At 40.1% G+C, this 13,622-nt stretch overlaps 1 protein-coding gene across 3 annotated transcripts in view; it reads right to left on the bottom strand.

Annotated features, from left to right (window-relative positions):
* Positions 1 to 13,622, bottom strand: part of klf8 (Kruppel like factor 8) — a 65,041-nt gene that overhangs the window by 15,565 nt on the left and 35,854 nt on the right. For all 3 annotated transcript variants that reach the window (XM_067423541.1, XM_067423542.1, XM_067423543.1), the window contains exon 3: positions 234 to 696. In XM_067423541.1, coding sequence (XP_067279642.1) covers positions 234 to 696 — 463 coding nt within the window. The remainder of the gene's footprint in view (positions 1 to 233; positions 697 to 13,622) is intronic.

The following is a 13,622-nucleotide window of genomic DNA, read 5'->3' on the forward strand; positions in this document are numbered from 1 at the left end:
GCTCAGCGCTGCATTTTTTTAAATATTGAGCACCCCATATTGCCAAAATGGAATGATCCTCATTTCATAACACTCGCAAAGATTCGACTGTGAGATCGGTGGTCGAATCCGGCTCCACATATCGATGCATCAAATCTTCGACTATTCGGGGTCACCCCTAATAGCTATTATATAGATTTATGGGGTTGGTACACTTTACAGGGTCATTCTATATCTCGTCACGGCAATCTCACCTGATCCCTCTGACCGGCCGTCACTTCCGATGAGAGGCACAGTGATGGCGGCGGTGGCCACTCCATCTGTGGGTACGGTTGTGTAGACCACCGGTAAGGATTGCACCACCACGGGGATGGTTTGCAGCTGCCCCATTTTACTGGGCATGTTCACGGAGGGTATGGTGTGGATGACATGGAGGATCTGCTGACCTCCGACCCCTTGCGTGGACGCAAGTATGGAGCCCGGCGACAGCACTGCCGGGATGGTGTGGCTTGTCGTGATGTTTTGGAGAGGCAGGTTTGCAGGGGTGGAGGTCGCCGTGGCTACCGGGAGGGAGGGGCGGGGTTTGTTGAGGGACAGGTCCACAGGTTCTGTCTGGTCGTCATCGTTGTGTTGGACGCTGATGTCACAGAGTGGAGGGGGTGAGGATTTGATTTTGAGGTCTGTGGGCTCAGGGCAATCGTCTAATGGCTCTTCTTTCTGTAGAGGCACAAAAATAGAAGAAAACTGAGAAGAAAGCAAGGGTATAAGGGAGATAAGGAAGTAATATGGAAGAGCAAACGAGGTGAGGAAGCAGATTAGGAGGGACAGAAAGAAAAGGGAGGGTACAGATCAGCAGCTCCACAAAACACAGGAACAATGGCTGGCCAGATCGGGCCTCTGCACTGCAGAGGAGAAGGCCTGAACCTGGCATGAGTCCAGCCCAAACGTAGATACACTCATTTATAAACACATACACAAAGCATAGATCTGTGTGCATGTATTGATCTAAGCACTGAACTCCCTCTGAAGTAAGACTTATAACTGACCTTAAGTCCTATATTTATGCTTTTGGTAAGGTAATAAAACAAATTAAACATTTAAATGCAATTTCGGAATGATGCAACAGAGAGGTTAATGTGTTTTAACTTGTGGTGCTTGTCCATGCAAAACTCATTTGACATTAAGCTAGAGAATCGTAGGTGGTTGTCAGGGCATTGCTATGTGGTTGCTAAGGTGTTCTGAGTGGATTTTAGCATATTGTTTTGCAGTTTCTGGTTTCTGGCTCAGTTCCCTTCTTCAAATGTACGTCTATGAGAAGTTCTCAGGATGTGAACAGGCAAATAAACTATTCAGACTATTCAACATGTATTTTTTTTTTGTTTTTTTGTGGCAATAATTAAATATTTGTCATCTTAATATTTTCCCCAATGGCAGCAGTCTACTTTTTAAATTGGCTTCCATGTCGCTTCAGTCTTAAATGTACATTGTTGTTTGTTTGTAACAAGATGCATGCTTATTGTTGTTGTTGTTGTTGTTGTTTTTTTAAACCATTAGTAATGTAGTCAATCTCTTTCTCCAGCCAAACCTATAGAGTTTGGGGTGTGGCTACTCTAGCCAGAGAGTGTTTAGCTGCTGTGGGAGCAAGGCTGACGTGTTACATGGGAAAAGACATTCAACTTTGGTTAGAGAAGTGCAAGCTAAAAAACAGATCATGAAAACATCCAAGCAAATGGGGCAATGCAATCTACATGCTACAATGGTACCATACAGCACCATCACGAACCCATTCAGAAAGACCACTGTACCAGTTTATAATGTTTACTTTGATGTGTTCAGTGTAGGCAACCTTAAACAGTTGTGGAATATCATGTCAAAAAGAAATGTACCCGGTGCAGATCCGTTGGCTGGGTTTGTTATAAGCAAGATGATTGCGTTCTCTCTAGTGTAGACAAAGTGTTAGCCTTAGCCTTCTCAATTGTTTACTCTTGACACATAGCACAGCTAAAAGTATGAATTATGCTGAATATGTTGGACCTTTTATTGAAATTAGACTATTTTTACCTCTAGAGACATGCCTTCAAGCACCCGTAAAAACTGTGTTTGTGATGTTTGAGTTGGGGGAGGCATAGTCACGTGTATCCAGACCTGATACAGACTGACTGCAGAAGGTCTGAACTCGATCGTAGCTTTCATTGGTAAAGGACATTTGACTGACATGTAACACATCCAATCACAGTTTGTTTTGTTCCACATCATGTTTATGGGTGTGAAAATGTAAAGTCGACGTCCCTGAAATAACAGACTGGCGCGCATCTATAAATTATTCATTCAAGAATGTTGTGCAAGTTTACTGAAAATCCAGCATTTAGTTGATCCTGGAAAGGGCTCATTGTCACAGTGTAAACACGACCACGTTCTTTTTCCACAAGGGGGTTTGGCGACACGGCATTTGTTTTTTTAGGCAGACCGTTAAGGAACCCAACACACTCGTCTTGCGGACATCCTGTAGAATTCAACCAATCAGATGACGATTTCTAAACTCCTGAAGTGTTTCCAGAAGAGTGTACCATATGCATCAGGCGTTCAGCTAACAGTCCATGGACGTGATGTGGTGTCTGATGCTGAGAGTAGGGGAGGCGTGACGCGGGAAAGGAGCGCTAGCAAGGTTTTTTTTTTAAATACGTTTTATTTGTGTAATTCCGCTAGGTGCCACTTGTCACAAAAATGACGTACTTCACTTTTAATGAGGTCTTTCAATCTGTAGCATCCACACAATAGGATCAAAATGTCTAACTTTTCAAATAACATGCTTATGGAAAACTGTCATGACGTCCAACAATAAAAAGATAGGTACAGACAGAGGTTGTACAGCTGAGTTGTGTAACCGGAGGTGTTGGGAGGAAACAAGTGAGAGAAAACGAGAGCAAGTGGGCCGGGTTGGGAGCGAAACAGAGAATAAGGGGAGAGTGGGTGGGAAAGGCCCCCAGTTGTCATGGAAACTGGGAGGTATATCAGCTGACTCATTTTCACTCTCCTTCTCTCGATCCCGCCCACCTCTCTCTTAGTCTCTCTGTGGTTCTCCACCCTGCCACCTCGCTGCATCCCCACCCTTCATCCACTCCACCTTTCTTGTCATCTTGAGTTGTTTTCCATTGCTCAATCCTAAAAATATCATGTAAAGATGTGGAGCTGGAGTCAGAACAACATCCATAAGTGACCCAATTATCACTAGCGTACTGTGTGGGATGATAATTGAGTGTGTTCAATATCTATTAGCAGATGTAGGAAACGGTCTCGGCCTGAGGCGGAGAGTGAGTGTTGTGATAAAGACGAGCCTTGTGGCTGTCATTATCAAAACCAATTGAGTTTGATCTGTGTGATGTTTTACGGCTACCATTTCATATGAGCTGTATGCCTGGATTGCGTAACTAGAAGCAGACAAAAACGTAAACTAATTATGAGAAACAAACAACATCTCATAAGGGTTCTTCACAAATCAACATTACTAACAAACTGCTTACAAAACACGTTTTTTATAAATTAAACTTCACAGAGTTTGATTAAGGTCTCAAGTGTAGTGATAATAACGGTAAGTATATGATCAAAAAATTATTTTGTTATTATTATGGTAACTGTATACAATCCGATGCAGTAATTTTTTGCCTGTAAATGCAAATTTGAAATGTTTCATATATAACAAACTTAAAGGGGTGGTTGCATGCAATTTTTTTTAATTTACTTTAGTTAGTGTGTAATGTTGCTGCTTGAGAATAAACAGTATCAGCAAAGTTACAGCGGTGAAAGTTCAATGCAAACTGAGATATTGTCTTTTAAAGCTATGGCAGTTTATTGTCTACAAAAACGGTCGGTTTGGACTACAACAAGCTACTTCCTGGGTTGGTGACATCATAAACCCTTTCTATTAACATAAACACTGTGACTTCTGCCCGTAATGGAAAGGGGCGTGGCGTTTCTGTACAACCTGAGCTTGGCACTTCAGCCAATAAAAATACATGAAACTACATTTGGCCATCTAACCAATCTAAGACCATTGTGTTTTTCGGAGGGATGGGCTTCATAGAACCAGAAAGCAAACGAGCCGTTCAAAGGACAGTGGAGACGGCGGTGTGGAATAAAGGTAAAATATAAGAAAAATACGACATAAAAAAAAAAGAAGTATTAAGACATGTTATACTGCGCCCCAAAAACACAACCAAGCCTAGAAAAAAAAACACGGAACCACCCCTTTAATCAAAACCACAATTTTTTTTTCAGTATTATAGCGACTTAGAAACATTAATAAGTTATGAATATGAGTGGATACGCCATTATAAAACAGCTGACAGAAGCTTAGTTGGCATAATGTGTCAAAACAAAATTGTTACCAACAAAGCTGACTACAATGGAAGTGTCCATAAGTTACACAAATTCAACTGTCTGCTATAATTTTCTGCTGGGTGTCAGATATTTTAAAATCTTGCCATGGATATACCGCAGTATAAACAAATAAGCAAACGGGTAAAATACAAACAAATCAAAAAACAATAACAGTCAACTTTTAACATGTCACGAACCCACAAAGATCCAAAATGAACCGAGCAGTCAAGATAGAAAGTATTGACCTAAGCATATGAATGAGGACAGAAGAGGAACTACTAATGGTAGGTCGGCAGCACAGAGAACACTGATGCATGTTTCTCACAGTTAAGAAATGCAGAACAAATTGACAGAGCAAGAGAAAGACTGAAACTGTTACATTAGGTTCCGGTGAAAAATCCTTCCGTTTAACATAGTTAGGAACGGTAGACTGATGGCAATATGACTCTCTGCTGACCTTACTGATGACCATTAAAAGAGAAATTGGCCATTAATAATATTCCCAAGAGAGTTCATCAAATTCACATTCCACCACAGAAATGAGAGATGAGAAAGCGGTTTTGGTTATTGATCAATTACAAAAGACAACAAAAGACTGTTGTCTAGACTGTTAAAGCTACTATTTCCATTCCTGTCTATGAAAACGAAGCTGTATGAATCAATAACAATTGTTGTTTACAAAAACAGCAAAAGATACAAGAACAACCGAAGGGAGGCAGCCTCGACTACAAAGTTTAAAGATAGGTTGATAGTGTCATAATTAGATGGTACACACGGTGGGAGGAGCCAGGGCGGAGACAAAGTCAGGAGAAGCCAGATGGCACGGCAGACAGCGGCCAAGATGAAGGCCTATGTTGGAAACGATAGTGGGAGGGGCCAGGGTGAAATCAGCGCCGGTCTGACAACCAGCATGTGAGCCCCAGGTGCAGCGGAAGAGATAACGAGACAAGACGACACACAAGTCCTGGAGGTCAGCGCTGAACCGCAACAATGAGCAGCTAAGCTGGAGCCAAGCTTGGAGGACTAAAGCGGAGCCGGTTTGTCAGAGGACCTAGGCAGAGCTGAAGGAAAGATGGAGCCTGACAAAGTGCAGCTGAAGTCCCAGAAGTCTGTGGCACAGGCAGAGCGACATATGACCAAGGTGGAGCCGTGAGGATAATGGTCCCAGGTGGAGCCGAGGCGAAATGAAGTCAAAGTTGAGCCGACTAGACGACGGGTCGAGGCAAAGCCAGGGAAACCACTTTCCAAAGCAGAGCTGGAGACCGGAAGACCCAAGGCGGATGAAAAAGAGTAGAGCCCACAGAAGAGGAGCGGAGGGATTGAATGGAGCCAATGGAGTCTGGGTGGGAGACTAATCAATGACACGTGTGACAGAACAGGCTTGGTGCTGGGCGGAACCAGTGCTGACAAAGAAGACCATGTAGGATAGAATAGAGTGATGGTGTCACAATTAGGTGGTCTACAAAGGATGACGAAGAGAAAGGTATCTATTTAAATAGTAGAGTAGATTTAATACAACAACACAAAAGATTCAAGAATCAAAGTAACACTGTGTCCTGAAACACAACCGACACCAAATAATGAGGAACTGAAAAAGAGGGCACATACACGTAAAACTCGATATCAAACTTAATCAAAAACCATAGTAATTAATGATGAGCAAGAATGTGGGAACAAAGAAAAGCAAAATAAAAAAGTACAATACTCCCGCCTCCTCTCAGTCACTCGTCTCATTCACTCCTGTTGAATAGTGTTGGTTACAAGGCCTGAATTGTGGAGACTGCGCATAATTTAACTTATTCCCCTACTCACACCCAAACAGCACACACATAAAGCCTCCTCTCAAATAGCTTGCAAGTATTAAATTGAGTTCATTTTCACAACTCATTGCACTAAAACAGTCAAATGCAGTTTGTTCTTATTTTATTACTGACTGTTTACTTGTCTTTTTTGTAAACTCAATTCAAAGTTTGAAATCATGCTTCCTTGTGTTGTGTGTAAGCTATTATGCAACAAAATTACACTATTGTAAAAACACAAATACATTAGGTGAGCAAATATTTAGGTGAGATAATTGCCATAGCAATTGATCAATGTTAATGTGTAAATAAAACCCTGTTTATCATTTAAAGTGATGGTATCTCTTTTTTTATAGAAGACTTGGATTAAACCATTTCTTAATTAATTTAATCACAGTTACGATCTTGAAAATATTGATTACCTAGACTTTAAAGGATTGACAAAAAATATAGATACAGATGATAAACTATAGGAGTGAAAGAAACAGTGGCAACTGAGGGTAATATTAGTCTGAGTTTGCAGCCCTGTCCAGCATTTGAAAGGAAAGGTCATGAAGCCTAGGAATGCCAACAATTTATTGCCGATTGATTCATTGTCGATAATTTAATCAATAAAACAGACTGCATAGTTTTGAGGCGCGTGCAGCTCATGCGCAAAACACATGCAGCAGACACACAAGGAAAAAGTGATTTTACAGAATAAATGAACTACTTGTGTAAACCCCACAATAAAAGTAATAAACAAGTTATAAGATCCTGGTAGTGATGAGTGAAGATGACCAACACTGCTTAAGCTGTACGCTCCTATTCTACATTGCATGGTAAATCAAGACCTATCAATCTGAGCGATCAAACCAATGCAAGGGTGCTCCAGCTGTAAAACAGTGTCCATTTGGTCTCTACACATCATTCATACCCACCATACGTGAGAACCAGTTTCCATTGTTTTAACTTCCAAATGAGGTTGGAAAACACACGTAGTGGTTTGATCGCAATGCGATTGGATCCCAGAAGTCCAACAGCTTTAGCAAAGCAGCATGTCATGTCACTCCATGATTTTTGAATTGTCTTATGTTGTGTCTGTGCTTGTTCGAGAAAACCAGCGATCTACTATGGTTAACTAATTTATTGTGAGATTACAACCCAAAATGTGGCACAACAGCATCATGTGTATATTGTTTACACCAAGCCGCAAATATCCTGAAAAGTGAAGCCAAAGTGTCTCGATTGCCCTCAGGTGGTTGGTCTCAGCTCATAAACCCCCTCCCGTCCATGTGTTATAATGGGATGCTAGACAAACGAAACAATCAAATTAAACTTCAAAAACATATTTTCCAAAGATGCTTTCTGCCATTTTAGGTCATGTTGTAAGCTTGGTTTTAGTTAGTTATTTGATGCTATTTAAACAGTGGTGTGGTGTCATGATTGACTGCTGTGATTGACGGCTTATCTTAGCGAAGTTGTCACAGAAGCAACAACAGACTATTTTCAGGAGAAGATTGGAGCTTTAGCACTAATTTCTACATTTCCACAACTGTTTATTTCACATCGACATAATGAGTTGTTCTGCAGTAAACTATACTAACAGATACTCCGGGAGTATGGGCAGGGTTTGATATTGCGACTCCACTTCCTGCTCTCCACTGCGCAGAAGCAGGTCCCAAATCAGTGCAAGATGTCAGCACCATATTCGGATATTGGCACCTTCACTTTTCTAAAATGGAAGATAGTGAAGGGGCGTCGTTCATCTTTTTTTTTTTTTTTTTACAGTCTATAGTTTACACATCTGTTGGCAGCGCTTTTTCATACAAATACTTGGTATAGTTTAGTCTCTAACTGAAACAAATATGCCTGTTGTATTCTGCTAGTTGAGACCTTGTCAACAATAAATCTGTTATCTACTAGGATTTTACAGATCACATTTTCATGTAAAGCAGTTCTTTTAGGAGCACTTTTTATATGTCAGCATATTTAAGCATTTGTTAAGTGATGGTCTATTCCTTATATCAACTGTAAAGCCAAGCTTCCAAGCTTCCAAGCTTCAAATGAATACCTATTTTGTGCTGATTAAGCAAATGGTTGTTAAGTAACATGACAACTTAGTAGTGTCCCTGCATCGGACTTAAAGGTGGGGTAAGTGCTATCTGGTAACCGTTGATGATATTTCAAATCACCAAAACAAACACGCCCCTACCCCCAAAAGGGTCTCGGCCCTATTTTGATAGCTCCACCCCACACATACGTAACCCAGGCAACGATTACAGCAGAATCTCTGTGTATCTAATTCAGGTCGGATAGTCAATGAAAAAGTCATCCCTTCTATCCCAAAAACACGAACCGTTCTCATGAACAACTCGATAGTAAACAAGCTCGATAGTCCAACTAACGACATATTACAATTATGACAAGATTAGAGTTATAGCGTTCACAAAAACACAAACTGTTCTCATTTACAACTCTATAGTACACAAGCACGACAGTACAGCTATCGATATATTACAATTATGACTGGATACAGGTTATATAGATCATGAAAAGAGGAAACAAACATATATTAGGAGTATAGTATCTTACTTGTTGGACACATTTTGTTATCTGATGCTTGAAGCACACAGTGAGGAGATTTAAATGCTCCATACGGTGTGGAACTGAACGGGTCTTTATCATCACTGAAGTGAGCGACATTGATTGCAAATGGACAAACAAGCGAACATGACACATGAGCATAGTCAAGCAAAAGCCAGCATATATTAGGCTAGTTCTCGCCTATTCTCCGTCATGTGTGACTCGTGTGTTTTGAATAATGACGTGCACAGAGCAAGAGTGAGCAATCTTCTCACCATCCTTAGTAGACACGCCCCTTACCTGCTGATTGGCTGCACGTTTGTTATTACACTCGGCACGAGTCCTTTTTCTAAAAACGGTTTTGAAATAAGACTTACCCCACCTTAAAGGGTGCTATCTGGTAACCGTTGTTGATATTTCAAATCACCAAAACAAACACGCCCCTACCCCCAAAAGGGTCTCGCCCCTATTTTGATAGCGCCGCCCCACACATACGTAACCCAGAGGCATCAACGGCTATGGGAGAATCTCTGTGTATCTAATCCAGGTCGAATATTCAATGAAAAAGTCATCCCTTCTATCACAAAAACACAAACCGTTCTTGTAAACAACTCGATAGTACACAAGTAAGACAGTCCGACTAACGAACATATTACAATTATGACAAATTATGACAATTATGATTAGAGTTACAGCAATCACAAAAACACACACAAACCGTTCTCTTGAACAACTCAATAGAACGCAAGCACACAGTCCAGCTAACGACATATTACAATTATGACAAGATTAGTCATAGCTATCACAAAATCACAAACTGTTCTCATGAACAACTCTATAGCACGAGCCGACAGTCCAGCTAACGACATATTACAATTATGACTGGATAAGGGTTATATAGATCATGAAAAGATTAAGCAAACATATATTTGGAGTATAGTATCTTACTTGTCGGAGACATTGTGTGAGCTGATGCTTGAAGCACACAGTGAGGAGATTTAGATGCTCCATACGGTGTGGAACTGAACGGGTCTTTATCATCGCTGAAGTGAGCCACAATACGATCGCAAATGGACTAACAAGTGAACATGACACACGAGCATAGTCAAGCAGCATATATTAGGCTAGTTCTCGGCTAATGTCCGTCATGTGTGACTGGTGTGTTTTGAAACATGACGTGCACAGAGCGAGAGAGAGCGCTCTTCTCACCATCAATAGTAGACACGCCCCTTACCTGCTGATTGGCTACAAGTTTGTTATTCCACTCGGCCCGTGTCTCGGCCCGTGTCTAAGGCCTGTGATTAGTACGTCTACACTAATCCGGATAAATTTAAAAACTGAGTTTTCGTCTAAAAACGCTCCGTGTCCACACTATCATTTTCAATCGTTTTCCAAAAAATTTTCATCTACACTGAAACGTCTGAAAACGCTTACATCCCCTTACTGCACATGAGCAAATCCAAGACGCTTTCGGCTTGCGTCATTTCCGCTACTCGTTTATTTACTCTTTGAAATTTTGCGGCAATGTCGAGAAAAGGCACTGAGTTTTTTAACAGTATGTACAAACTGACAATAATATTTAACAAGGCTGTCAAAACAGAAAGCATACAAAACAACTGCTGTACAATGTCGTTCACCATCTTGGCTGAATTGGTCATTTGACTGCATCACATGGCTAAAAATGCGTCATCGTATTAAAAAGCCTCCGTTTTCACAGTCCACACTACGGCGCGAAGATGGCGTTTTCAAAACGATCCGTTTTCATTGACTTAAAATGCTGTCTCAGTGTGGACGGAAGGCCAAAACGGAAAGAAAAATATACGTTTTCAAATTAAAACGTATTAGAGTGGACATGACCTAAAACAGTTTTGAAATAAGACTTACCCCACCTTTAAGGAGGTTATGGTAAACGTTTATGATAATTTATGTAAATTGACATCCCTATTTTCCACAAACAATACTACCCACCATGGGCCTCACTAGCCTACTGGGTTACAATATTATGCTGTTCACACAGACTTATTCAATAGACAAACGGTTATGTGTTTGAGTACATGACTACCTGAAATACCTGGCAACCGACTGCAAGCCCCTAACTTCCTTTTTTCAAGGAAAACCGCCTGCCGTATCAGATTGCGCATGTGAAATGGACAACAGAGCTTAACAGAAACTACAAGGTACTTTTTTCCCCAAACTGAAAAACATAATGAGGATCAGCAGCTGCATTTGACTTTTCCTCAGTGGATTATTTTACAGATATTTCACCAGAGGTAAAACTGTTCTATAATAAACACTGGTTGTGAGTCTAGTCTTTATGTGTTAGCTGGCTGGGTAAAACGCATTAGACACAGAGAAGGCAGTGTTTGTGTATGTGTGTGTGAAGTGGATGAGGATAAAAGGGTGTGGAGCCCATCTTTGTGCATGAGTGCTCCCGTTAGTTCCAGAGTGAGCGAGTGCATGTCGGGCATGTATGGTGTATGTGGATACGAGCATGTCTGTACCCCTGCAGGTATGTGGCGTTCCATGTGTGTCTTACGGCTTAAGGAGTGTATTGTGAGGGAGTGGGAGTGTTGTGAGGGGGTGGGGTAGTGTGTCAGTGTGTGTGTTCAGGAGAAGGGGTTTGGGGAGGCTACATCACAGTCGTTCCAACTCCCGCCAGAGCCTCGTTGCCATGACTACAGTAGAACGGAAGCCTCCCTCGATATATCCTATTAGGGCCTTGGCGAGACTTGGAAGAAAAGATAGAAGGACAGAAACGGAAAGGTACAAAAAGAACCCACCAAAAAGTGAAGGGAAAGAGGACTGGCGTGTAAAAATATTATCTTATGCCTCCTCATGGGGGACTTTGGTCTGATAGATTCCACCCGGCAGAGGGAATGGCAGTTAATGATCACTCTTTTATTTCCTCATGTTTGCTCGTATATTTAGTAATGGAAGATTTTCCAAGTTCCAAAATATTGATCTATAGACTGCTGATAGGTGGAGTTGTCTTTCAAAGAATTTATTTAGCTCTTTCCTGGGGCCTATACCATGAAGCCAGTTTAGGTTGCTAGGTATGTTTCAGTTAGTTTGCGCCAACCCTGGGTTTTAGGGACTATGAAAGTGGTTGATTTTAGCAGTGTTCATCGCCATAGTAACTTGTGCTTCACGGCTAACCTATGTCTTATTTAGTTTTGTTCTAAATAAGAGATATCAAACTGAAATTGGACCAATCAGCTGTGAGCAAAGTGAGACACATCTCTGACTAAATAAAGTCACTCCCAGAGTTTCTCCAAATTAAAGGTCACTATTGCAAATTATTTTTAAAGACAATATCATCTGGCTTTTAGCATAGCATAAATATTATTTATAATAATTTGGCATGATTTAGATATTATGTAATTATCATACCCTACATTTTTATTTGATCAATTATTATTAAGCACTTAGGTATAGGTATTAGCCTATAAACAATATAAATAAGCTTTAGAATCAGTAGATCAGTAGAATCTATAAAATGACTACATCGAGCTTTGTTGTACAAATCTACATAAACTACATAAACTTACTTCACAATTTTTACTTGCACTGATATAGCAAGAGTTGTTAGTTATCATCTAACATAGACACCTCTCGTCTTCTGGCTGTGTAAATTTGTTTCATATTTTTATATTTTTTTAGTCTCGTAATATTCTGCAGAAGAGAAGTGAATCTTCTTTGTTACTTCACCTCACGAGAAGTGAATCTCAATTTCACCGTTCCAAAGCATGTAATTGGCTGTTCACTACTGATGTCACACCTAAACTCCTCAACTCAGGATCAAAGAAGGTTAATGATAAGCGTCATAGCCTGATTGGATTGGTTTGATTTTGTCATCTCGAAACTAATCCTGTAACTCTAATCCTGAGTTTGTTCACCTACCATCATGGTATTGGTACAAACAAAGTTGTGCTTATAAGTTAAAAGGCAGCTATAATGAGCTTTTCGGAGAAAGTCAAGCGAAGAAAGTAAACATCACAAGAAAGCTTTGATGATTGGATAAAACATTTTTGCTCAGTATTCTCAGAAGAGAAAAACTGATATTTTCAATGCATTTATTCAAAAGCTCAATTTCTAATAAAAATCTGCTTACACTATTTTAAGGTCTCATTGTTACAGTGCAAATATATATTTATGCACTGAGTAATATTAATTAATATTAGTAATATTAGTAATATATATTAATTATCTTTTTTTTTACAAAAACCCATCACTTATTCACTTCGCTTAAGAAGGCATTTATTAACTGGATTCGTATGGATCACTTTTATGATGGATGAATGTGCTTTTTGGAGATTCAAAAATGCGGACACTATTTAATGCGATTACAAATCTGGGAAGAGACAGGATATTATCCCATATGGTATTCTTTTTTTTCTCATGCATTTGTTACCACTATTTTAATTAATTTCTATGTAAAGCACTTTGAATTGCCATTGGGTATGAAATGTGCTATACAAATAAACTTGCCTTGCCTTGCCTTGCCTATTTAATAGAACTATGTGTTCGGCTGAAAGAAGAAAGTCATAAACACCTAGGATGGTTTTAGGTTGAGTAAATTATGGGATAATTTTTCATTTTGGGGTTAACTAAATTATTTAACTGATACTGTCTGTTAACAGTTAACCAGTTAATTATGAGCATCCCTAGCCTCCATCCAATCAACGACTGACAGACACTCGTATAAACATCAGAAAATCATATATCCAGACAATCATATTGTAAAATGAATATGAAATGCATTTGAAGAATAAATTAAACATTGGTCTAACATTTAGATATGCCCTGGCTTGAGGGGAGATCCAAGTTCTCCCAGTCTAGAGGAACCCTGAGGACCACTGACTTCATTCTCATGACACTGCAACCACACCCCTTTCCAATAAC

The sequence above is a fragment of the Pseudorasbora parva genome, chromosome 18, assembly GCF_024679245.1.
Source record: "Pseudorasbora parva isolate DD20220531a chromosome 18, ASM2467924v1, whole genome shotgun sequence".
In the NCBI taxonomy this organism is placed as follows: domain Eukaryota; kingdom Metazoa; phylum Chordata; class Actinopteri; order Cypriniformes; family Gobionidae; genus Pseudorasbora; species Pseudorasbora parva.